The sequence below is a fragment of the Arvicola amphibius genome, chromosome 4, assembly GCF_903992535.2.
Source record: "Arvicola amphibius chromosome 4, mArvAmp1.2, whole genome shotgun sequence".
NCBI classification, from domain to species: Eukaryota; Metazoa; Chordata; class Mammalia; order Rodentia; family Cricetidae; genus Arvicola; species Arvicola amphibius.
The window spans coordinates 61,048,001-61,073,948 of NC_052050.1; the positions used below are offsets into that span (position 1 = coordinate 61,048,001).

General features: G+C 48.2%; 1 protein-coding gene across 2 annotated transcripts; it reads right to left on the bottom strand.

Moving 5' to 3' along the window:
- Positions 1-363: 363 nt before the first annotated feature.
- Positions 364-24,223, bottom strand: Nt5m (5',3'-nucleotidase, mitochondrial). Of its 2 annotated transcripts, XM_038328554.1 has the most exons (6): positions 23,924-24,223; positions 23,219-23,299; positions 19,247-19,347; positions 11,019-11,079; positions 2,739-2,853; positions 364-1,703 (listed from the first exon to the last, which is right to left on the bottom strand). In XM_038328554.1, the coding sequence occupies exons 1-6, from the start codon at positions 24,164-24,166 to the stop codon at positions 1,561-1,563; spliced, it is 744 nt and encodes a 247-aa protein (XP_038184482.1). In that variant the 5' UTR covers positions 24,167-24,223; the 3' UTR covers positions 364-1,560. The 2 variants fall into 2 exon arrangements, with proteins under 2 accessions (XP_038184482.1, XP_038184483.1); XM_038328555.1 differs by lacking the exon at positions 23,219-23,299.
- Between the last annotated feature and the right edge of the window lie 1,725 nt (positions 24,224-25,948).

A 25,948-nucleotide genomic window follows, 5' to 3' on the forward strand; every position in this document is an offset into this window, starting at 1 on the left:
AGATGCTGCCCTGCTTGAGCCAGAGTTCCAGCACAACTGCCATGTTTCCAGCACAGCATTGGCAGGGCCCCCAACCAGCCCAAGGGATAACAGTAGGGTGGTACTACGGAAAGCTACATAAGGCCAAGTCAAGAGGGGCTCAAGCAGGGATTCCTGGGGCATCCTTCAGACTGGGTGGTGGATGTCCTGAACCTCCCTACCTAGCCTGGGTGACAGAGCTGAGCTCTTAAGACAAAAAACGGGAAATGGAATTCCTGGCCAGCTCTGAAAGCAGGGTTCTCTTCCTCATTCTTTTGTCTACCTAGCCCGGTCCCTAGGCAGTCACAGGTGCTGAAGGCGTAGTATGAAGGCCAGGAAACAAACTGGGGTCCTGGTTTTTAATGTTTTTAGACAGGGCTTTGCTATGCAACCCTAACTGGTCTTGAACCCACCGCAACACTCCTGTGCCAACCTAAGTGCCCAGAAAACAGGTGTGTGTCACCATGCCCATCGCAAGTAAAGGTTCTGAGGATGCAAGTGGTCTTCAGTGGCACTGTTTCTAAAATTCTCAAGGGGGCATTTGGGGGGTGGCTGGTTCAAGTGTCACCTCCCAAGGACCAGCCCAAAAGGAACATGCGCTGAGGCTGTGACAACAGCTTCTAGGACTATGGAAACTTGGCCTTGGGCGAAGCGTAGAGAAGGCCCTGTGTCTGACTCAGGGTTAGGGGAACATGTGTGAGGTACTGGGCTTGAGGGAAGCAGGGCCTCTCTCAGACGAATGGGACCAAAAGAAACCATCAGGCTGCCAGGCATGCTACCATTGAGGCCATTTCGCCCTTGCGCCCACGTGGTACCACGTGACGACCACAAAAGAGAGCTATGCCCGCCTCTGTTTGTCCACGTGGGACTCCCAGATGCTTACATCACAGGCCGGTGGACACAAGATCATCCTGGGGCAGGTGCTAGAGAAGGCCGCAGCTACATGTCAATAGCATTTGTTTCTCACATGGTCAACAAATGATCAAGCCTGCTGACTCCTCGCTGCACCGTGAATAGGATCTAGGGACACCAGAGAAAGAGACCATTGCTAGTCATAGGCAGGGTCACTGTTGGCCTCCAAGAGAGCCTGGTGGCCACGGAACGCCAGGAGGAGAAAACAGACTAAGTGGGCAAGTTGGACAAGGCTCCATGTTAGAGGCGGAAGGGCACGTGCCTGCCAGGGGACCCTCTGTCATCCGCCCCTGGCACTCTTTACCTCGCAAAGGCCACAGATCCTGAAGCAGGACCCCTCTGTTCCTTAGAGAACACCCTGTTGTCAGCAGTGCGAGGCAGTGGCATGGCCCCTGCCTGAGGTTAGGCCAAGTCGCCCAGGAGCAAACGCCTTTCTCCCAGCCCTGCCCCAAGATCAGGTAAAGGACTGGGCCAGGAGAGCAAGGGGAGTGTGTCGAGAGGTGGTCTTGATCAAGGAGTCCATTGGGTCCTCCAGGAGATGCCAGGGAGCTGCAGCACAGCCCTCAGCAGGCTGCTTGCTGTCCAGTCATGAGCCGCGAGCCCCACACTGGACCACGAGAGAGCCGCTGCTCAGCGGGGCCGCTTGCTGTCCAAGATGGCCTTCCAGTCATCTGCCCACGAGTGCAGCCTCCGGCGAGGGGGCTTCAGCTGCAGGTGATGATTGTGGCAGGAGGTGAAGAGGATGTGCTCCCAGCTGGGGTGGGGCTCGGCCCCTGTGGAGGGAAACAGGGCCTCAGTGCAAGGCCTGGGATCAGCCATGAGCCCTACCAGCAGGTATCGTGCCTCTCCTGACTCAGTTTCTCTGTCTGCAAAGGGATGCTTTTAGCCTGCCCTACAGAAGGCATGAGGGTAAAACAAGGTGCCGTGCACAAGGTGCTCCGTGCAACACACAGGAAGCGGGCCACATGGAAATGGCTGATGGGGCTGTCATCACTGCTCGGCCTGGCCAACTACCTAAAGTGGGACGCCCAGGACTGAGTGCCCTGCAGTTACTAGTACCAATCTCCTTCCATACTGTGCCACAACCTCTTTGAAGTTCCCGTGGCTGAAGCCCATGGGTCATGTTGCCCTAAGCCTCTGGAAGACTTTGCCGGGGAAGAAACTGTTTTCCTACCAATGTGTCCAGAACAACCCGTTACCTGCAGCTCCAAAGAACTACTAGGAGGAAACAGCTTGACCACAGTGCGGCAAAACCAGGCAGAAGACATCCAGGAGGCAGGAAACAGTGTGGGCTGACTAATGGAACTCCCAAATCCCACCACGCCCGAAGCGCCCCCCCTCCACCCTACCGCGTCAGTTAAGTGAGCCAAGCTAGCGGCTTGCTTGTTTTCTGGGAAGGGGTCATTAGCTGGAGCCGAAAAAAGAACAAATGTACTGCCCAAGCCACTGCCAGCCATGGAGCATACTGTGATTTCCTATTATGTAACAGACTTGCCTGCGCTACCTGAGGGGAAGAGGGGGCAGGGAGTTACTAAACACAAAGGTTTGAAATCAAAGTTGGGTTCTTCACTCAGGAGAGTCAACAGAGTAAACTAAGTCTGGGTAAAGGCACAGACATTCTGGTTTCCAGTAGCCCCCTGTCTCTAGGGTGCAGGCAGGCCTTTCCAACAGGAAGAAGCCTCTGACTGGGTGCTGATAAACGCCTGGTAAAGGGGTATGTGAGATGAGGAGACCCCAGGAGGAGGTATGTGGGAGAAGGGAGAAGGCAACTAGGGCTACCCATCCTCCCCCTGCCAGAGACTACTTGCCTGTGATGTCCGGCCGGTCATCTATGAGAAGGTCGGCAGAGACCACGGTCTTGTCTCTGGTCAACACAATCTGTTCCAGAAAGTCAGGGCCGAAGTGCTTCTCCACCCAGGCGTACTGGAGGTAGCAGAGGAGAAGACATCAGACAGAGCTCAGCCTAGAACCCCAGTACTCTGAAGGGAAGGAAGCTGATACAGAGGGCCAGCTTGGGCAGCTCTGCACCCAGGAATTTGTCACTTGGGAGCTGGGTACCTGCATACTCTTCAGGAGACTACAGAAGGGTCACAACTCAGACCCAGACCTGACATCCCCAGAGCGGCACAGAATGCTCTCAGCACTCCATCAGAGGTTAGTCACACTGGCTGCCACTGTGTCTTGGGGCTTAGTGACTTCCGACTCACGAGAGAAATAACCCACAGATCTGCCCAATGTCTCTGCTGGGAATAAAGGCAGAGACAGGTGGATTCAAACCATGTATGATTTGATACTGGGGGGGTGGAGTTTGACTGTCACATCAGTGCAGAGGGGGTGCTGCAGACGGCTGATGTCCCAGGCACACAAAGAGTGCAGGTGTCTGCAGGACTGACAGACAGGAACAACTATCAGACACAGGAACGGCTACCACTGACAGAACACTGTGTAATCTGGCAGGCCACACTGCCTTTGCCACGGTGGAGCTCTGGACCTGCCTCTCTTTCCTAAGACACTCTGGGAACTGGGAAAACAGCCTTCCCTCCTTCACTGCACTAGTGAGGCTAGCGGCGGATGAGGCCTGAGTAGCCATGTCGGGAGAACCAGGAGAGGGATGAGTGGCCCCGGGCCTGAGGTTCACAGTTGTGCCACGCTGCCCAGGGTGTAGCTGCATCTAACTACCTGGGTACCCTTCTACATCCTCCCTGATCTGCTCATAGACCAAGACCAAGGCAGGTATGTACTTTAGTCAGGGCAGCTTCCAGCAGAAGGAAACAGGAGCCTTTGGCTGATTCATCTGGCCCCCCCGTGAGAACCAACAGCAGCCAGGGTTAGAAGATGACTGCACGCGTGCTACGGGCTTGCAGGGGTGACCTCCCCAGGGAAAGGCTGTGTAGCCACTGCAGCAGAACCCCAGGCAGGTCCCATTAGTCCTGGCTGTGGTCCGTGTGACTTGGGCAGATATATGAGCAGGCTACATGTGGCCCCAAGTGACCTCTAGCACAGGAAGGACTTGGGGAACAGAGCAGAGCCTAAAGAGAGGGCTGCATGGCCCTGCCCTGTTCCATGTGTGCCCTCAGGCCTCATTTTCAGACAGTTCTCTCTCTTCAGGTCTTTAACCACACACACGCATGCACGATGCACCAACAGATGTGACACTCACACACAGTTTTCAGGCACGCTTCTCCCCTGACACAGCAAGTTTCTACAACTGTCCCCCTCTGCTTCACTTCCACACCCCTCATCCCTTCATTAGGGATTATTATCTGTATCCCTGCAATCTGCCTCGGTAGCCTCTGGCACCCTTTAGGACAGGGACGGTAGTTCTTCAGATACCTGTCCAAATGTCCAATGAAGGAGAAACAGTCCTTTCTGGACAGACTGCTTGAGGTCACTCTGACTGGAAAGGCTTCATGGCCAAGCCTTCAGTGAGGCCCTGCAGGTCCTACTGGCCATTTTCCCAGACAGATTCCCACTGCAGGGAAACAGGCCCCCATTATGCTCATAAAGGAGCTTAGCCGGGTGAAGATGCTGCCCCAGGCAGACGGGAGTGGATGGGCTGAGTCTCTGGGATGCTTCCCTGAGTGGGGTCAGGTTACGGAGAAGACACAGGGACCCTGGTGTTGACATGGAGGTGACACAGAGACAACACTGGAAGACAGAAACAAGGGCTGCTCATGTAAGTGTACTTCATGCCCATTGCCTTCTTACCCTCATGGCAACCTGGGTGCAGAAGTCCTTCCCACTCCTGCAGCTCTTGGCCCTGACTGTACGAGGCACACTGAAGAACCAGGGAGACCCCTGGGCTTCTTCCACAACTAAGACAGCTCGGGCTTAGGGGCGCCAGGCTTCTGAGGCAGGACAGGGTCTGGGCCCTGAGCACCATGTTTCACGAACCAATCACAGAGCTGAGAAGTTTTATTTCCTTTGTTAATTCCAATTCACCGTGGCCAGCACCGCTGTGGGTGATAATCATGGGCTTGGGTGCAGCATCATCATCAAACCACAAGAACCCAGTCCCGTGACCCGGTCTCTGGGGCTCTTGTCTCTGGCGTGGCCTGTCTACAAGCCGCCGAGGAGCAGCTGCACAAAGGAAAGAGTGCCGTTGTTCGTGGATCTACAGATGAGGAAACTGAAGTTCAAAGAGGACCAGCGACGGTTCCCACCACTGCACTCTCCTGCCTGCAGCTGGAGGAGAGCTCAGGCCCCTGCCTGAGCACCGGGACTGCGGCCAGGACAATCAGAGCCAGGCCCCTGCCTGAGCACCCGGACTGCGGCCGGGACAATCAGAGCTACCCCTTCTAGACGGGCATGCCACTGCTCTGCTTCTGAGCCTTGCTCATCCCTGGACAGCTGCCTGGTCCAGGTGTGGTAACTAGAGCATTGAGATGGCTGTTCTTCTGGAATTCTGAGGACCTCTGGAACTAAAACCCAGCAGCTGGGTACACCTGTGAGAAATTTTTATTAATTAAATCATTTAAAGTGGAAAAACCCACCTTTAATCCAGATCTCTTGAGGTGGGAAGATCCACCTTTAATCTGGGCTGCACCTTCGGCTGGTAGCCTGTATGAAGGACATGGAAGAAGGAAGCTTGCTCTCTTTTCCGGCAAGTCCATTCCTTCCCTGACATTAGAACCCACTTCTTCCGAATTCCAGATACAATGAAGACAAGCTGAGACACCCAGCCTGTGAACTGAACAACTACTGGACTCTTGGGTTCTCCATTAGTAGACAGTCACTGGTGGACTAGCTGGACCACAGCCTGTGAGCCACTCTAATAAGTCCCATAAGTAGATATTCATCCTATCAGTTCTGTTCCTCTGGAGACCCCTGACTAATACAAGCACCTGCTATTGCATGGATGGGAAGATTGTGTGTGGATGCAGAGGCAGGTGGACCTCTATGAGTTCAAGGCCAGCCTGGTCTACAGATCTGCCTACCTCTACTTCTGAGCAATAGGATTAAAGGCATGTGTCCACCATACCTGGCCATAACTATAGTTTAATTTTTATAGTTTAAAAATTACTTAAAGAATAATGTTTGGAAATTTGCGGCTTTGAAATTATTATGAAACACTAGTATCCAAGAGAGTACAAGAGAGATAAGGATTAGTGAACACATTCAGAATGTCAGAATGAGACCAGGAAATAAAAAAGCCCAGACTGCCTTCCCAGGAGAGAAATAACTAGAACCAGACACCTGTAAGATAAAGCAGAGCCTTTACTTTCGCTAATTCCCCTCCATGTAAAAAATTAATCAAAAGTGGATCATAACCTACATAGTAAAGCTAAAAGTATAAAATTTCTATGCTTCAAAAATAGCTGCCAGGCAGTAATGGCAAACACCTTTAATCCCAGCACTTGAAAGGCAGACATAGGTGGATTTATGTGAATTTGAGACCAGCCTGGTCTACAGAGCGAGTTCCAGGAGAGGCTCCAAAGCTACACAGAGAAACCCTGTCTCAAAAAAAAACAAAAGAATAAAACAAACAAATGGTTAAATCTGAATAGCTGCCTGCAGAAGAATAAAAATAGATCCATATCTAGCACCCTACACAAAATTCCAATCCAATTACTTCAAGGACATCAGCATAAGGCCAGATACCCTGGATCTTACAGAAGACAAAGTAAGGAATAGGCTTGAACTCGTTGGCACAGGAAAAGACTTTCTGAACAGAACGCCATTAGCACAGGCACTAAGATCAACAATTAATAAATGGGACCTCATGAACTGAGAAGCTTCTATACGGCAAAGGACACCATCATTCAGACAAAGTGGCAGGTTACAGAATGGGAAAAGGTTTTTACCAACTATACATCTACTAGAGGGCTAATGTCTACAATATATAAAGTATTCAAAAAGCTGGACATGAAGAAAATAAATAACTCAAACGATAAAAAGCTTCTGGAAGCAAAGGACACTGTCAATCAAACAAAGATAAGGCTTACAGAACAGAAAAAGGTCTTCACCAGCTGTACATACGTCAGAGGGTTAGTATTAGGAAATCCTGATTGCTGAAGACATCACACACTTACATCATCAAACAGAGAAATGAAGCTGGTGCCCAACTAGAAGCTTCACTGCTACTGACAAGTGTGTTTATAGTGCTAGAAGGTAATATACTTAATCCCTAAGGAGAAATGTAATCATCAATCTCACCCAGCTACAGATCCTAAAAGCTATACCCACTGGTGCCATGGTGGCACAAATGTTATAGAAGAAACCAATCAGCTTTTGGTGGGCTATAAGGTCTGCTCCATGAGAGGGAACCCATACCTGAGAGGGTTAGTGAGGCCAAGAACTTGAGACTAGATAGGCCATGGGTCCTAAGGAAGAACCTACTGCAATTATTCTGCTAAATGAAGACAGCAATGAAACAACTCCTAATCACACATAGCTAAACCCCGTAGACTGGTGCACTTCTCAACCCACGTCGAAAAGACACTTCTTCTTAGAGTAGACAGTAATTAATACAGAGACCTAAAACCAGATAATGTGCAGAGACAGAGACCTTTGAGCACTCAATGGGATGTCTTTATCCAACTCCTCCTTTCAAGACTCAAGGATCTACACTGAAGAAGATGATGAAAGATTTTAAGACCCAGAGGTGGTGGACAACTTCAAAGAAACAGTATCTCTAAGACACGACAGGGCCAATGCACAGATGAACTCAGAGAGACTGTGACAGCATCCTTGTACTACCTAGTTTTATACTAATTTGACAAAAGCTATGGCCATCTGAGAGGAAGAAACCTTAGATGAGAAAATGCCTCCACAGGATCAGATGTAGGCAAGCCTTTAGAGCATTTTCTTAACTAGTGATTGATGGGGGAGGGCCCAGGCCACTGTAGGTGGTATGACCTCTGGTACCTGAGTTCTGTAAGAAAGCAGGCTGAGCAAGCCAGTAAGCAGCATTCCTTCATGGCCTCTGCATCAGCTCCTGCTTCCAGGTTCCTGCCAGGTTTGAGCTCCTACCTTGGCTTCCCTCCGTGGATCATAACTCAGGATATGTAAAGCCAATAAACCCTTTCCTCTCCAAGCTGCTCTTGGTCATAGCAGTGGAAATCTTAACTCATATCACTCAAAAGACCTATACAAGTTCCAAACAGACAAAATCCCATCATGGAGAAGGGGAAGCGGGCACTGAGTCCCACCCCTAACCAAGAAGTTATTTGCAATTGAGAGCTACTAGGAGGGAAGAACTCTATTTCATTTAATCAAAGAATTAACCACATCCCAGGTAGGCTGCATGCTCAGGAATAGTTGGCCAATACAAAACAGAATCCATGTTTTGTTTTGTTCTATCTTATTTTCTTTCTTTTCTTCTTGTGCCTTGTTTGTTTTGGTTTTGTATTTTTTTAAGAGAGAAAAAGAATATGAAATGGGATGGGTAGGGAGGGGGGATCTGGGAGCTTGTGGGGGATGGAAAAGAATGTGACCAAATATATGTGACCATATGGTATATTAAAACTTTTTAATTAAAAAAAATGACTCTGCTAAGCCAGGGGTAGTTCACACCTGTAATCTCGGAAGGCTGCAGTATGAGAATTGCAGGATCCAGGCCAGCAGGACTATTCAGGGGAATCCTGCCTCTAAAAACAATTAAAGAAGAGCTTATGAGAAGGAGGGAGAGCAGGGGAAGTGTTGGAGGGGAAGGACGGGTAGAAATGGTGTAAATACTCATGTATGAATTTCAAAAAATACTTTGAAAATGTTTTTGCTAGTTCTCTGTTGAACAGTGGATCTATTCAAGTGGTCCCCAGGTGCCTAGCTCTGTGCTGGGGAAGAAGACAGCCAGCACTTGCATAGATCTCAGTCTGGTGGGAAACGAAAAACAATTCAGGAACAAGCAGAGCCATTCTGAGCAGTGTACAGGAAACCAGGGCCAAGACAGCTATGCCTCTGCTATGACATAGAGGATGAATGAGCGTTAGAGATGGCGGTCGGCAAATGCGGTGAGCATCTGACCAGGGACATGCAGAGGAGAGGGACATGGCAAACTGCATTGGTTACTTTGCTTGTCAGTGCAGTGAAGAACCTGGAAGAACAAACTCAGGAAGAAAGGATCAGTTCTGACTCTTGGTTTGAGGACACACAATCTATTATGGCAGGGAAGGCATGGGGAAGCTTGCTCACATCTGGGTGTACCAGGAAACAGAGATATGAGAATCTCAGGTTAGAAGAGGGGTTTCCAGCCCAAAAACCTGCCCCCAGTAACCCACATTCACCAGCCAGACCCCATCTCTTAAAGGCTCCACAATTTCTCACAATGGCACCACAAACTAGGGACTAAGCGGTCACATGAGTCTATGGAGGGTGTTTTACATTTGAGCCACAAGTCAAGGACAGCATAAAACACAGAGGGGTGGGAGCTCCTAGGATGGAAAGAGCCAGGCAGGCTGTGGGGCCAGGCTTTTTACAGGGAAGGAATTAGCATGGGGCTGAACATGATCCACCTTATGAAGTCTCATTAGTTCTACAAAGAAATTCTAAGTGGCAGCAATAAGAAAAGCAGAAAGATGCCAGACATATCTCAGAAAGAGAATCCACAGGAAACAGGATCCATTTTACACGGGGGGGGGGGGGGGGGGGGGGGGGGGGAAGGCCAGGGAAAGAGCACACTTCTAGTAGAGCCGGTATACAGCACAAGGCACAGCACGAGGCTCACCATGAGCAACGGGAACCAGGAACCCCAGCTAAACTGACCTTTTATAGACTTTCTCATCATTGCTCCCTACGCAAAACTGTGAGCAACTGCAGCAAAGGTCCTTATAACTGCATGAGGTACTCTAGTTACCTGGAGATGGCTTCAGTACTCAAGGATGTGGGAGGTGTGTAAATACTACCAGAGTTTCTATAAAGGAACTCAAGTGTCTGTAGATTCTGACAGCCAACCAGGGTGCCTGTACTGGCCAGTCATCCAACCACTTGACCTTCGTGGCTCAAGTTTAGGGGTCCAGCAGAACCACCTGGCAAGTTGGCTGAGACCACGGTGCCACTCCCAGAGTTTCCAACTCTAAAGGTCAGTGTTACTGAAATGTCCGTTTCTAACCAATCCCCACTTGGTCCAGAACCTCCTTTGTGAATTGGTGCCCTGATATGAAGAGAGGACCCAGCCTTCGCTCCTCACTCCACCCCTAGGAGCTGTGGCTTGAACTCCCTTGGGCTAAAATGAGCTTAGCCTTGAAAGTTCAAAGGGGTCAGGATGACCACCAGCTGACCCAGCAACTGCCCACATAACCCACAGTGGCTGCCTGAGTATGGGCTCTTCCTGGAACAGGGCACACAAACAACTCCAGGCGAGGATGGCAGGTGTGGGAAAAAAGGAAGATGGAGATGCTCAGAAGCCCTCAGCATGAAGATGGGAAGCCTGAGTAGGGGAGGCCAGCCTCCTGAGTCCACAGCAGCATCTGAGAAACCACAAAGTGTGGGCCCAATCCTCCCTGCAGAGAGCAGCCCGCAGCTTCTAATGTGAGGAGAGCTCCCCACTGCTACCACTCTGCTTCTCTCTTAGACAAAGGAGCTCACAGAAAAAAACTTACATTTCCTTGCTTACATGTTCTTTCTGGTTTTTTTTGGGGGGGGGAGAATGACAATTTCACTGTAGCCCAAATTGGCCTCAAATTAACTATGTAGCACAGGCAGGCCCAGATTAGCAATCCCCCTGTCTCAGCCTACTGAAATGTTGGGGTTACAGCTTAGCCCACCACGCCAGCTCTTGGTCAGACTTTTCACATAAGCCTGAGGATGGCGCTAAGTGGCGGAGCGCTTGCCTGGCAGGCAGGATGCTCTGAGTTCCAGTCCCAGAACCATAGGAGTGAGTGTGGGAATGAGTGAGAGGACTCTGTTCATGCAGGGACGTCCTTGAGCTTCTGACCCCTCCCTAAACATGGTTCTTTCCTTCACCTCTGCTTCACCAGACTTTCCCGGACCAGGCATATCTGATAAGTGTGACAGGTACCCTTCCCACCTAGCCCGCGTTGTCACAAGTCCATCCAGCACATGAGATAGAGCCTCAGGCTGGTGCAGAGAGGCAGGGAGCACCATGACGGGACCCTGTGCCACACAGCAGCCTGGGATGGACTCCTTACCTTCTCATAGGGACAGTACTTGATCATCTTGATGGGGCTTGTGCAGATGAAGACATCAGTGCTGCCGGGAGAGAAAGGACAGAGAGTCGTGCGGTTGTCTCCACACCACCGTGCGCTGCCCACCTCTGCTAGCTGAGTCCTGCCAGGGGCTACGCCTGTACCCGTCACGGGAAAACCCATTGTTCTGATCTTCCCCACGAGAGGCTACAGCTTGTAATTTCTGCCTGATTCAAAGGTCCTGGGAAGCCACAGATGATACACGCTGGTCACAGGCAACAAATTCTGAGGTGGGCAATTTTAGCAGGACTAGACCCAGAAGGTTAGCTGGGTTAATGCATACTCTAGTTGAGTAAGAAAATGGGGCCCGGCGGTGGTGGCGCACGCCTTTAATCCCAGCACTCGGGAGGCAGAGGCAGGCGGATCTCTGTGAGTTCGAGACCAGCCTGGTCTACAAGAGCTAGTTCCAGGACAGGCTCCAAAGCCACAGAGAAACCCTGTTTCGAAAAACCAAAAAAAAAAAAAAGAAAGAAAAAAGAAAATGGGGAGAGAGAAGCACTGGTAACAGGCACAGCACTGAAAGGATGCAGAGGGCTGGGGGCTCAGTGGTAGAAAAGGTGTGTCGCAAGGCCTTGGGTTTCTTCTTCAGCACCAGAAAGGGAGGAGGGAGAAAATAAAGGAAAAAAATACTACAGACCCTATAGACCGGTGAAAGAGAACCACATCTCCAGTTGGTTGAAAGGAACCACCCTCTATCACCTGCTGTCCTCCACCACCTGCTACCGGTACTCCATCACCTGCTACCCTCCATCACCTGCTACCCTCCACCACCTGCTATCCTCCATCACCTGCTTTCCATCAACTGCTACCCTCCACCACCTGCTACCCTCCATCACCTGCTATCCTCCATCACCTGCTATCCTCCATCACCTGCTACCTCCACCACCTGCTATCCTCCACCACCTGCTATCCTCCACCACCTGCTATCCTCCACCACCTGCTATCCTCCATCACCTGCTATCCTCCATCACCTGCTATCCTCTACCACCTTCTATCCTCTATCACCTGCTATCCTCCATCACCTGCTAATCTCTACCACCTGTTATCCTCTACTACCTGCTACCCTCCACCGCCTGCTACCCTCCATCACCTGCTATCCTCCACTACCTGCTATCCTCCATCACCTGCTATCCTCTATCACCTGCTATCCTCCATCACCTGCTATCCTCTACCACCTTCTATCCTCTATCACCTGCTATCCTCCATCACCTGCTAATCTCCACCACCTGTTATCCTCTACCACCTGCTACCCTCCATCACCTGCTACCCTCCACCACCTGCTACCCTCCACCACCTGCTACCCTCCATCACCTGCTACTAGTCATAGCCAGGTGATAGAGGAGGAAGGGAGCCAGGCTCCACTGAGACATGCTGTCCTGCTCTGTGGCCTCACTGGGTGGGGGGCATGGGCTTTGCATGATAAATGCACCATCACAGCTCTGGGTTGCTGATCCTGGCCAAAATGGGCTTCCCAGGTGCTTGTTCCTCCTCACACCCACAGACTGAATCCCCAACCAGCAACATCATCCTGTCCCAAAGAGTCATAACATTGTGCTCTGCTCTGGCACCTGTATGGGCTGGCCCATCAAACCAGGAAGAGTATTGTTTCTCCAACTCTCTTTGGCAAATTAGTCCCTGGGGAGTTCTGTGGAAACCTGTCTGGTGGCCTCTGGGGGTTTTGCTTGTACCTGCTCAGTGTTCAGGAAAACATCAGGTGCAAAGAAACAATACTGTTGGCAGGGTGACAGTATCTGCCCAGCCTCTCTGAAAGCTGCCTTGCCAAAGGTCCGGCTGTAGACAGGCTTTTCCTCACACCCCCAACCTCAGAGGGAAGGAAGACAAGCTGCCATCCCTCTTCTTCACTGCTCCTTCCAATGCCTGATTGCTGAGGTCCAAGCCACACAGCCATCTCCCTGCCCCACCCTGCTGCCACCACATGCTGCCTACACCCAGAGCTTAGAATGACTTGTTCAACTCTCAGTCCCAGCTTTGCCTACACTCAACTCTTCAACCACGATACAGACAGCCTGGTCAATTCTGACTCCTCCATCCAAACTAACCCTTTATGTGGGGAGGTGGCGCAGGCAGACTCTTTTTGTTGTCCTGACTCGCTTTGAATTCCTGTGCTCATATAATCCCTTTGACTTCTGAGTAGATGGGTCTACACAAGGCACCATCTGGCTCAAACTGGTTGTTTCTAAGCAGTTTTACTGAGATACAGCTGACATGCAAGCATGCATGTAATACACATACATATAGGTAAACACACATAAAATATAAAAAGTTTTGAAAACTGTGCTTATTATAAGGGAAATTTTTGGTAAGTTGTAGGATATGAATGCCACAAAAAGGGATCAGCATGGTCAAGGGCGGAACACACCCTCTCCACCAAGCTGTTTTCTCCCACTACAGATTGCTTTTGTATGTTCTAGAACTCCCTCTGGAGTATGCTTTCCTGTCTGGCTTCTTGCACTCGGTCAATGATTCCGTTACACTGTTAAATGAACACATTAGCAGTTTGTATCTTTTTAAAAGTCAAATTGATTTTAAGATTTTTTTGTTTTATTTTTGGGTTTGTTGTTGTTTGTTTTATATTGTTTGTGAGACAGGCTCTCACCATGTAGTCCTGGCTGACCTGAAGCTTGTTATATAAACCAGACTGGCCTTGAACTCAACAGAAATCCACCGACCTCTGCCTCTTGAGGCTGGGATTAAAGGTGTGTGTCACTACTCCTAGCCTGATTTTAAGTTGTACTGAGATATAATCCATATAATACTTATCCATTTAAAGTATACAATTAAATACATTTTAGTGTACCTGAAAGGTTTTACCAACACAACTACAACTTAACTTTTAGAACATTTCTAATACCCACAGAAGAAACCCTATTAAGCAATCAGTACCCATTCCCACCTCCTCTGGCCCCAGGTGGCAACAGATCTGCATTTTGTCTCGAGGATCAGCCAGTCCTGGAGATTTTGTGTAAATAGGATCATACAGTATGTGACCTCTGTGTCTTGGTTTCTCCACTTGGCATCATGGCTTCAAGATGCATCTATACTGCAGTATGCATGTGGCATGGTCCCTCCTGAATACCTCTGTCTGTGTGTGCACACCTACTAACTCCCGAGGAGAACAGTGCCACTGCACTACAGCCATGATTAATAGTGTAAATGACTGTTTACAGTGCAGAGGCATTGCACAGTTATTACCTAACTGTTTGGTCCCATAAACAGAAGAATCCATACATGTTCACTGCAAACACAGCCTGTATCATACGTCCCATGTCTAGATCTGGAGCACTCCCCAAAGGTCCCCAGCCTTGGGAATTATGGGAGGAGAGTAAGTCACTATAGGAAGAAGGTAGAATGCCCTCTGTGCGGGGTGGTGGGGGGACCTCTTCCTATCTCTTCAATTCATAGCCATGATGATGTGACAGGCCTCTTCCACCACATGGTCATAGCTGTTCTGTGCCACTAAGGCTCAAAGAAGCAGGGCAAGTGACCATCAATTATAACCTCCACGGTCATGAGCCAAGACAAATATTTTTTAAAAAACTAGTTTTATTATTGTATGAGTGTTTTTTGCCTGCATGTATGTATATATACAATGTGCATGCCTCCTGCCCAAGGAGGTCAGAAAGGGGCATCAAATCCCAAGGGACTGAAGTTGCAGACAGTTGTGAGTAGCCATGTGGGTGCTTGGAACTGAACCAAGGGCTTCCACGAGACAAGTGTTCTTAACTGTTGAGTGACCTCTCAAGCTCTCAAAACTTTTTTTTTCCTACGCTGATTACATCAGGTGTTTTATATAGTAACAGCACCAAGTTAACTAATACAAGAAGCCTATTAGCATATTGGATACACTAAAAATACACATTTACAAAGAATGTAACTTTGAATTGATTAAATTTGTTCTTTGGCAAGTTTATGTTTGTATATAATGTATTATAATTACTCTAACCTAATTATTTTTTAATTTACATTTACTTATTTTGTAGGGGGGTTGTGTGCCACAGTGCACATGTGGAGATCACAGAACAACTCGCAGAAGTCTGTTCTCACCTTCTATTATGAGGTCCCAGGACTTGAACTCAGGTAGGCTTAGGGCAACTACTTTTACCAATTATCACCCTCCCCCCAAGCTTCTCTTATCTCTCCCAATGAAACTTTTCTTCAAAATATTTTTTATCCAAAGTAGGTTCAAAGGGGGAGAATAAAATAAGCATAAAAATTTCTGAAAAGACATAAGTTGGTTTATAAATATACATATACAGCGTAAATGAAATGTTCCCATCTAAGCTGACAATACTCCCTCCAGGAGCCAAAGACCATCTAGCAAAACCCCAACAGCAGGTATGAGAAGCCTTCTTGTGAGCTGTTGGTCAGAGCTGTCCAAGAGATTCCCAAGTATCTATTGCTGCTGCCTTTGTTTGACTCCCTACGCTGGAGGTCAAAGATAAGTCCTAATGCTAAAGACGCCATGCACTTCAGAAACAGGCCTGGAAACTGAGTTGGAAATGACCTGAAAGCCTCATTCCTGAAGACTAGCTTTCATGATACCAGAAGGTGCCATGCTAACTTCCAGAGGAGGCAGGCAGGCCGTAGTCCTACCCAGACATGACACCTGTGAGCACAACCATGGCCAGAATTACACGATGACCCTACAGGCACAGTATTGGCACATGTATGTCAGTGGTAACAGCAGCTCTCTACTTGGGAAATTATGCCTCGTACTGGAAATCAAGTCAACTGCCCAGGGCAAGTGGAGTCAAACATCTTGGAGAAGCCACCATTTTATTAAGCCAGCAAAGTCCCTAACTACATGATAAACAATTGTCCTTATGCCCACAGGTAAGTGTAGTCCTCACTCGTATCAAGGAGACTTCTCATTGCAACAGAAAGAGACCATCACGGAAAACCACAACTGATCAAAAGTCATGGCGTCCCATCCCAACGGAGACCTCTACAATACTCCTGAACCTCAGGGACCATTTTGGAAGAGGGGGCTGGAAAGATTTGAAGAGCCAGAGGAATAGGGAGTTTGCTGTGAGGCTGTGTGTCCGGGAATGTAAGAAGCTACAACCATAAAGTCTCACCAGAATGAATGCCTAAATGTGAGCTGAACAAGGAAAATAATAAGAGACTTACTAAAGTGGGTTTGGTGGTGTTGGGGGAGCCCAGGAGGTCTCGACCTTATACAAAGAACGACAGGCAACTAAGGAAAGTTGAGAGTGGGTAAAATAGTTTTTCCCAGGGAAGATAACAATTGGTTAGCCAATACCAAATAGCCCTGAAAATATACATACGAGTAATATTATATAGACTGAATAGTTTGCACTTTTGTACTTAGGAATATGTATGTATGTACGTACGTACGTGCGTACGTACGTGTGTATGTATATGTGTGTATCATGTATATATATATATGTGTGTGGGTGTGTAACAATTTTTTTAAAAAGTCATAAATTTGAAAGAGTGCAGGGAAGGTTATATAGAAGGATTTATAGGGAGCAAAAGGAAGTGAGAAATGATGTAATTATATTATAATCTCAGAAAATAAATATTTTTAAAATAGGTTAAATCCAAGGTAGAGGACATAGAGGTCAACCATGCCTGCTTCCCAGGCTTTTGTCATAGATATTTATAAGTCAAGATCATACCATAAAACATAATGAAATATACTCTTCAGGACCTGAGCTCAAGCCTAAAGATAAAGAACTAACCAAATGAGGTCTACAATTCACTTCAAAATATAAGCACTGTGTGTTTTCCTTGTGCCTGTTTAGTCAGATTTGAATTTACACATTTACTGTGTATGGGACACACAAGTGGAGATCAGAGGATAATTTACAAGAATAGGTTTTCTCCTTCTGCTGTGTAGTTTCTGGGGTTAAACTCAAGCGTGGCAGCAAACCATCCCCACCAGCATCGAAGTAGAATTTGAAAGTGGAGAGTTTTAGAGGCATTTATATACAGCACAATGAAAACATTGTCACATTTATGTCATTCAGTTTGTTACATTTAAAGAAATATCATGGGCAAATCTCAAAGTAAACCCTTATATTTTGGGTCAGTTTACTTTAAACTGGGTGCCAAGAAAATTCAATGGGAGAAATAACAGTCTTCTCAACAAAATGAGCCTGGCTTACTAGATACTCACACACAAAAGTAGTTTTCTGGGTTTGGTGGTGTGTGCCTTTAGTCCCAGCCCTCAGGAGACAGAGCCAGGTGGATCTCCATTAGTTCAAGGTCAGTCTGGTCTACAGAGCAGAGCTACCTAGTGGGAACCTATCTGGAAAAAAAAAAAAAAAAGGACCAGAGGAACTGGGGCATAACCAGAGCTTCCACTTAGTCTGGTGGTTTGAGTTACAATTACAATGGCCCCACAGGCACACACATTTGAATGTTTGGTTCACAGCTGGTGGACTGTTTGTTAAAGTCAGGAGGTGAGGCCTTATTGGAGGAGGTGTGGCCTTGCTGGAGGAGGTGTGGCTTTGCTGGAGGAGGTGTGTCATTGGGAGTGCCTCTGAGGTTTCAAAAGCCCACACCAGATCAAATTTCAATCTCTCTGCCTCCATCCATCCTGAAGAAAACATATAAGCTCTCAACTACTGCTCCAGTGCCTGCCTGCCTGCCGGCCGCCATGCTCCCCACCATCATGATCATGGACTCACCCTCTGGAACTTAAGCAATATCCCAGTTAAATGTTTTCTTTTATAAGTTACCATGGTTATGGTGTCTCTTCACAGCAACAGAAAAGTAACTATGATACCTAGCATGCACAAAACCCTTGGTTCAATCCTCAGTACCACAAAGATAGATAGATAGACAGATAGATAGATAGATAGATAGATAGCCTCAGTACCACAAAGATAGACAGACAGACAGACAGACAAATTAGATAGATAGGCAAAATCATGATCTGAAAGTAAGACCCAAAGTTAAGGGGCTAGAGAGATGACTTGAAAGAAAACACAGGAAAAAGAAAAGCCATAATGAGAGACCATAGTCACAGCCACTGCCAGGACAGCTAAAAAATAAAAGACAGTAATGAGTGTTGATAAACACATCAAGAAACTGCAGTCTTCCTGAAATTAATGGCAAATAGTCTGATGGGTCTTTAAAACATTAAATATAAATATCCTATGACCTAGAAGTTTTACTCTGATTATGCCCCAAAGAAGTAATAGCAAGTGTTCAAACCAATGCTAACACAAATGTCCACAGCAGCACTATTCAGAGTCAAAAGGTGGTAACAGTCCAAACGTCCACCAACTAATGAATGGACACACAAAACACAGTCTGTCTATACAATGGGAAATATTCGGTTGTCAAAAGCGTAAGTACTTGATTGGGGGTGTAGCGGAATGATTACAGCACTTGCCCATCATACAAAATGCCAACCCCCCACCCCAAGTCACATACTAACAAGATTAAAACGGTGAGCCTTGGCAGCCACTACAAAACTGATAAACCTTAAAATCATTAAGAAGCCAGACCACACACTAGATGGCAGCACTTATATGAACTGTCTGTAACAGGCAAAGGCCGGGAGGTAGAAAGTGGATTAGTGGCTTTTAGGAACCAACCATAGAAGGGCAGGAATGAGCAGTGTGCTAATGTGTTTGACATTTTCTTTTAGGGGGTGAAGAAAAATCTGAAACTGACAGTAGCAATGGCTCCATGACTTTGTAAGTGTTCTAAAAGCCACTGAACTGTACGCTTGAAATGGGGAAGCTACGCAGTGTGGAGTTCGTCAATAAGGCTGTAAAAGATCTCAGGGACGCACACTGTCCGCAGTCCCAATAAGCTCCAGAGGACTGCGGAGGGTGGGTGCTGAGTGAGGGCTTCACCCCACACAAGCTCTCAGATCACCAGAACAAGATGACACCCTGTCCTTTCTGAACCCCTCTTTTCCAGGTGAGGCCTGCTGCTCCCCCTTTTTTCAGCACTTGGCAATTGAACAGACTCTTCCGCCCTGTGTGGCTATTTCACAACAGCAAGTTGGACTTCCCTGGTGGGCAAAGCCTATGCTAGTGCCCACAGCATGTGCCTGCAAGGTCTTTTGCCAGGGTCAGCAATGAGAATGCAATGGGCCTCTGCAGGGCCAAGGAGAGAAGGGCAAGACAGCAAGATAAAAGAGTCCCAAGGCAGTAAGGCATACTTACTTCTGCAGGTTGGCCATCTGCTTCACAGCTTCCACAGCTCCTGGCAGGGGCTCGAGTTCAAAGAAGAAATCCTTTGACTCCCAGATGCTGACGGCTTTCTCCTAAAAGGCAAAAAAAAAAAAAAAAAGCAAGTCACCTCTAGGTCCCCACTGTCCCACCACCCTCCTCTTAGAAACATATACAGCTGGGCAGGGCTGCTACTAGGTGGGAAGGAGGTTCAAGGCTCCCTGCACTCACCCCAGACCTGTGTCCTGGGGAAATCACAAGGAGTTGGCGTGTGCTTGGACCCCCCTCTCAGGAAGGATGTGACTTCTCTTAGGACACAGCAGAGACAAACTACGGTGTCAGTTCAGGGAGAGCCACCCGGTGTTCTCAGGTTGAAGACAGTCTTCACAAAGTACACATGCGCTAGGCTTGCCTAGCACAGCCAGCACACAGCACACAGCACACAGTGGGGACCGAGGGAATGCATGCATGGCCACAGGGAAAGAGCCACTAGGGTTGGAAGCTGAAGGAACTCAGAGATCCTGAAGTGCACCATGGTCCACAAGGATAGAAATACGGTAAGCTGGGAAATGGACAGATAGGAGGTCCCAGATGCTTCATCACACTGATCAGAACAGCTGTGCTCTCACCTGGCTTATGTGCTAGGAACCAAGACATTATTTTATTTTATTGAGACAGGATCTCTCTGTGTAGCTCTGACTGTCCTCTGTGAACTCTCTGTGGAGATTAAACTGGCCTTGAACTCAGATATCCACCTGCCTCTGCTTCCCAAAAAGGAATTTTGTTGCTTATCAATTTGAAAGCCAAAACTAGACCCTGTGCTAGTAATGGCCCATGCTAGTCCCATTACTTGAGAAGTCAGGCTTGGCAACAAAATAAAACCCTGTCTCAGAAAGAAATACAAACCCTCTTTTTAGCTATAGTAAAACTGATGCCATACAACAAAACAGGCAAGTAAGGATCCCCTCTCTACCATGTATGAGTAGGTCAGAGCTCATGTTCCCAGAGTGCTTGCCAGATCTCCCCTAGGGCCAGGTCAGCCTCCGAGAGCAGAGCATCTCAGTGCTGTCCATGTGTGCAGCACAGAACACCAGTGCCTGGTTAAAAGAGCACCCATCCCCTTGTCAACAACATGGGCTGAGCAAGCACACTGTTACTGAGACACATTCTCAAGTTCCACCCTTACAGCCTAAAAGGACCAAAGATTGCTGGTTCACAATATAAGAAAAGCATGATTTCCTTCAAGGCCACTTTGGGGTAATGCCATCAGGACTTGAACTCACAGATGGAGTCAGTATGACCCTTGCTGTGGGCCAACTCTGGGCTGGTCACCACTCTCGTAGAGCTTCTCACCAAGAACACAAAGGACAAGACCCATCCCTTCCTCCCAAAGTCCTGGTGAGACAAGACAGACACGGGGTTCCAATGCCAAGACTAATTGGCCTGCCAGTTCCCTGGGAAGCACTGGTAGAGGCAGTGCCCTCTCTGGTCTCAGTTCTCTGTCCTAACAGCCGAGGAGTCTAAGACAGCTAAAATGAGCTTTTCTTTCCACCTTAGCCTGCTTTCCCTCCAAGAGTACTGTGGAAACCGAAAGGAATAAAAACAAAGGTACTCCTTGACCCTTTGGAGCCCCAGAGTCTACATCCATGGATTCAAACAACCACGGACAGAAAATATTAGGGGGAATTACTGTGTAGTGAATGCTCAGAGGGCTTTTTCTGTCATTACTCCCAGTATTGCATTCAGTATTTAAAGCCATCTCCACGGCATTTACACTGCACTTGAATCATGTCTCCTGCAGCAGGGCTGAACTGGATAGGACTACACAGGTCATACACAAATGCATGCTATTTTATACGAAGGACCTGAGCATCTGTAGATTTTGGTACCATGGGGGTCCTGGAATGGGTTTCCCCAATACCAAGAATACAAAGTAAAAATGAGTACAGCCATTATACCTAGACTGTTAGGTTTAACCACTGATACTTCAGACACTAGGTCACAAGCAGGCTTGGGGGGATCCTTCAGTGAGCTGAGGCTTGGAAAAGGAATGAGGTGGAAATCAATGGTTCCTCCCATCCCCTCCTTCTTCCCTGTGCTCTCTCACCTTGCACTTACAAGATGGGAATTGGTCCCTTTGGGCCTGGAGTAGCTACACAAAGAGCTATTGAGCCACTGCACCATTTCCTTGTTTTATGGTGCTGCTGATGAAACCCAGGGCCTCATGCAGCCTATGTTAATCGCGATCACTAAGCTTAAACCTCTAAGTCTTTGTTGCAGTCTTCTTCTTTTCCTCTTCTTCTTGATGGTGCTGGTTTAGAGCAAGACTGCTTGCAGAGTCTGGGTAGCTTTCATTTTATCCCATTAATGTATTCCTGGGGCTGGAGAGATGGCTCAGTAGTTCAGAGCACTTGTTGCTCTTGCACAGGACCTACGTTCAATCCCAGCACCTCCATGGTGGCTCATAAACATGTGCAAGGAACTCCAGTTCCAAGGCTCTGGATACCTTCTTCTGACCTTTGCACACCAGAACTGCATATAGCACACATGTATACATGCAGACGAAACAGTCACACACATCAAACTAAACGAATAAATCAATAAATTTAATACAATCCTATAAGGAAATTGTGTCCCCCAAATTTAAGCACTGGTCAGTCATCTACAAGTGAACCCCATGCAAGGCAGTAACTGATTGCTGAGGCTACAGAGGTGATCCAGGTGATTGTTTCCTTTGCCTTAAAGCTTTTCATAGTTCTCAGCACTGGGAGATGTCAGCTACCTGGGCGCTCTGTGGAAGTCGCCTGCGGAAATACCATCTGAGAATGAATGAAACGATGCCCCATATCCCCTTCCAGTACCTCAATAAACCAAGTTATTGTAGAGGTGCTTGATTTGTTATGTAGCGGTCTGGGATTCGGGGGGAGAGTTGCAGGGCTGGGAAGGAACCCTAGCGTCTTACACTTGCTAGGCAATCCTCTACCACTGGGCTGCGCACCTTGATGAAATTAAAAGAGAAAGCACAACAGGGAACAGGACATTAGAGTGGAGAAAAAGAGAAACACATGCAGCAGGCGGGCAGGTTGCTGGATTGGAATCCCACTTGCACTCCTTGCTATCCTGTGACGTGGGAGCAGGTTTTCCTTGTGTACAAAGTGGAGACAGTAGAATCTTCATACAGTCAAGACAAAGTAGTGGACCATGCAGGGGCTGGAGAAAGTCCAGAGTGAATGTGTGTTGCTAACAGAGGCAGAGCCATGAAGGGAAGGCAACGCCTCCCCGCTGGAATGAGGCCCAGAAGCATGGTAAAGCCTTCCTCTGATCCGGGTGTAGATTCTGACAGTGTGTGCAGAAAATGTCGGCCCCAGCTTTCTCCCCTGGATGTTTGCCACAAGCAGACTGCTCCCCTGCAGACGACTCCCACCTAGATGAGCAAAACCTGTCTCCCAGACCCGGCTGTCCACCACAGACCGTGCCTCCTTCTTCGCCTGTATGCACCCACCGTTCTGTCCAACTCTGTACAATAAATGCCCTGAGCTTCCAGGGGTGCTGAGGCTTCTCCAGCAAAGAGCAGTTAGGCTGAACCCAGCTTTCTGTCTGTATGTCTTTTCCTTCATCACCTTACTGACATCACAGTCCCGGGAGAACATGAAAAACTAGGTGTTACTAACCTGGTATATATCACCCTTCTCACCATCCACTCCTCTAGCCATGGCCTCTGGGCAGCCAGCTGAAAGATGGCTCTCATTCTCTAAGGTAAATGCTGGGCAAATTCCCCTGTTCCCTTCATAAACTAGTTTAAGTCTCCAAATTACATTCTCTCTACCAAAGGCCTGGATAGCTGTCTAGCCATGGGGAGGGGGTTGCCCAAGGGCCTTATACAGGTCAAGAGGGAAGTTTACTCTACCTAGACTCTGACTCCCCATGTGACACCCGGAAAGTCATTCTCTCTAGCTACGGTCTCACCGAAATATATGCTTCTATGGATTGGAGCAAGGGAGGAGGGCGAGGACTGTCAAATTCATCAGGAGGAAGAAATAGCCATGTCTGTGTAGGGGTAAGGAGACATAACACTTAGTCTATTTTTTTCCCCATGTAACAAATTACCCGAGGCCAAATACACCAAGAATTTAAAAATCCAAGCCCAACCTGGTGTTACAGGCTTGTGATCTCAGCTTCTTGGGAGGCTGAAGCAGGAGGATCAAAATTTCAAGGCCTGCCTAGGCTACAGAGTGAGTCAGTCCAAGGGCAGCCAGTAAAGTTAGCGAGCGCCAAAGACAAAGAAAAAAAGTAAGAGGCTTGGAGATGTAGGTCACAGAGAGCTTGTCGAACCTTCAGGAGGCTCTGGGTTCAATCTCCAATTCTAATAGGAAGAGGGTAGAGAGGGGCTGTGGCAGAGGTGGGGGTGTGGAGAGGGAGGGAGGGAAAGGAGAGAGAACCCAGACAGATTTTTTTAGGGCTAGAGTAAGGAGACTGCTGGAAGCCGAGGTGACAGCCTGCAGCTGTTGAACGATGGGTCCCCTAGCGCTGTGGCCCCGTCCTCCCAGAAGCCCTGTGGTACAGAATGACCCGCCAGAGGTAATGGGGAAGTCGGGCTGGCTTGGGGCTGGACAGGTGCGGCCTCGGTTTCCCCTCCCGCGGGGCACGGCTGAGGGGCCTGCGGGTGCTCACGCTCAGCCCAGGCTGCAGACGTCCGTACTGCTCCGACACCCAGAAGCCGCGCCGGTCCTCCAGCGCCACGAAGGGCAGGTCCGGGAAGCGCGCGCGGAACTTCCGGAGGAAGCCGCCCTCGAAGTCCGCCAGCACGCCGTCCATGTCCACCAGCACCCGCAGGGCGCGGCTGCCCGCCCGGCTCCGCTCATTCCGGACCGGAGCGCCGCGGGGACGCGCGCAGCAACCGCGCAGCCTGAGCATCGCCCCGCTTGCTCGTCGCCCTGGGTCCTCACGGAGCCTTCGCCGGGGACACGGACGCGCAGGCTCCGGCCCAGAGCGAGGCCCGCGCGCAGCCCCGCCGCCCTTAAAGCGATACGCGCCCGGAGAAGGTGAGCGCGAACGCGGGTTGCTGCTTCCCCTGGGACATCCAGCCCCAGGTTGCAGCGTTTGAGAGAGCCTGCTTGGAGCACTCATCCAGCTGTGGCATTGGAGGATGGAGCCCAGCACCTGAGGAAAACAAACCTGTGCCCTTAGGTATTTATTGAGCAGTTACTTCGTTGGGCTGTGGCCCCAACAGACAAGTTTCAGCCATCCTGAGGCCACACAGATTGTGGACACAGGTTTTTAACTAACTGGTTATCCTGAAGTATATAGCCAGGGAAGATTTCAAGTTAGGCACAGGTAAAGGCATATATATGCCTCTTGTGCGTGATCCTCTTGCTGGTTGTATGCAACCATAACCTTATAAAAGTTAAAGATATCAGAGGGTAAAGGGTAAGTCTTCAAATATATATATATATATATATATATATATATATATATATATATGTGTGTGTGTGTGTGTTATAAGGAGGACAGATGTTCTGTGTCCATTCTGACATCATTGGCTTCAACAATAAGTCTTCAAATATGTCTATAAATTTGTTACTATGTCTGCTGATATTAAAAAAGGAACTAGTAAGTAGAAAGAAATATTTCAAAGGCTGTAAACATGAAGATATTTTAGCTGTCCTACCTGTTCTGGATCCCCAGCACCCACATGGCGGCTCACAACGCTAACTCCAATCCCAGATGATATAGTGTCCTCTTCTGGCCTTCTTGGGCACTGCATGCACGTGGTGTACATGTATACATGCAGACAAAACATCCATACACATAAACATAAAAGTAAATAAGTAAAATGTTTGCAAAAATTAAAAAAGACTTTGTCCTAGAGTGTGATGGCTGAATTTTTCCCATATGAGATGCAAAATTAGAAGCTCATGTCACAGAAGGCCTATGCAATATATATGATACTTGTAAGAGATAAGGCTAGCTAGAGGACCAGGCAGTCCGCGGCGAGACTGTGTTTCCTTGAACTGAGAGAGAAGCAGCGGGCAGCGGCAGTGCACACTTTAATCCCAGCACTCGGGAGGCAGAGGCAGGCTCAAGGCCAGCATGGTCTTCAGAGCGAGTTCCAGGACAGCTGGGACTACACAGAGAAACCCTGCCTTGAAAAACCACAAAGCTTGGCTCTAGTGACTCAGAAACGCTATGGACTTACTTCTTTATCTCTTTCTGTGTTTTGAAATATTGTTGGCTGTGGGTACCCCTAGGTTTTTGCGTTTGAGAAATTAACCATGGTTTAAAAAAACCTTTAAGGGCTGGAGAGATGGCTCTGTGGTTAAGAGGATTCCCTGCTCTCCCAAAGGTCCTGAGTTCAATTCCTGGCAACCACATGGTGGCTCATAACCATCTGTAATGAGGTCTGGTGCCCTCTTCTGGCCTGCAGACATACAGACAGAATATTGTATACATAATAAATAAATATTTAAAGAAAATTAAAAAATAAAAAAACCTTTAAAATTTTCTTCTGAAACAGACATGCTGGCTCATGCCTTTAATCCCTGCACTTGGGAGGTAGAGGCATAGGCAGGCTGGTCTCTGTGAGTTAAAGACCAGCCTAGTCCAGAAAGCAAGTTCTAGTGAGACACGGTATCGAAATTAAATGAAAAAAAAATAGATAAATAATAAACAAATAAAATTTTCATTTCTGAGAGACAC

Bases quoted from the DNA above. Each gene is read 5' to 3' on its own strand.
- Nt5m (XM_038328554.1), bottom strand. From the start codon at position 24,166: ATGCTCAGGCTGCGCGGTTGCTGCGCGCGTCCCCGCGGCGCTCCGGTC. The intron at 23,300-23,923 runs GTGAGCACCCGC...ACCCCTACACAG, and splicing joins GTCTGCAGCCTGGGCTGAGC to ACATGGCTATTTCTTCCTCC. The intron at 11,080-19,246 runs GTAAGTATGCCT...CTCTCCCGGCAG, and splicing joins CAGATGGCCAACCTGCAGAA to CACTGATGTCTTCATCTGCA.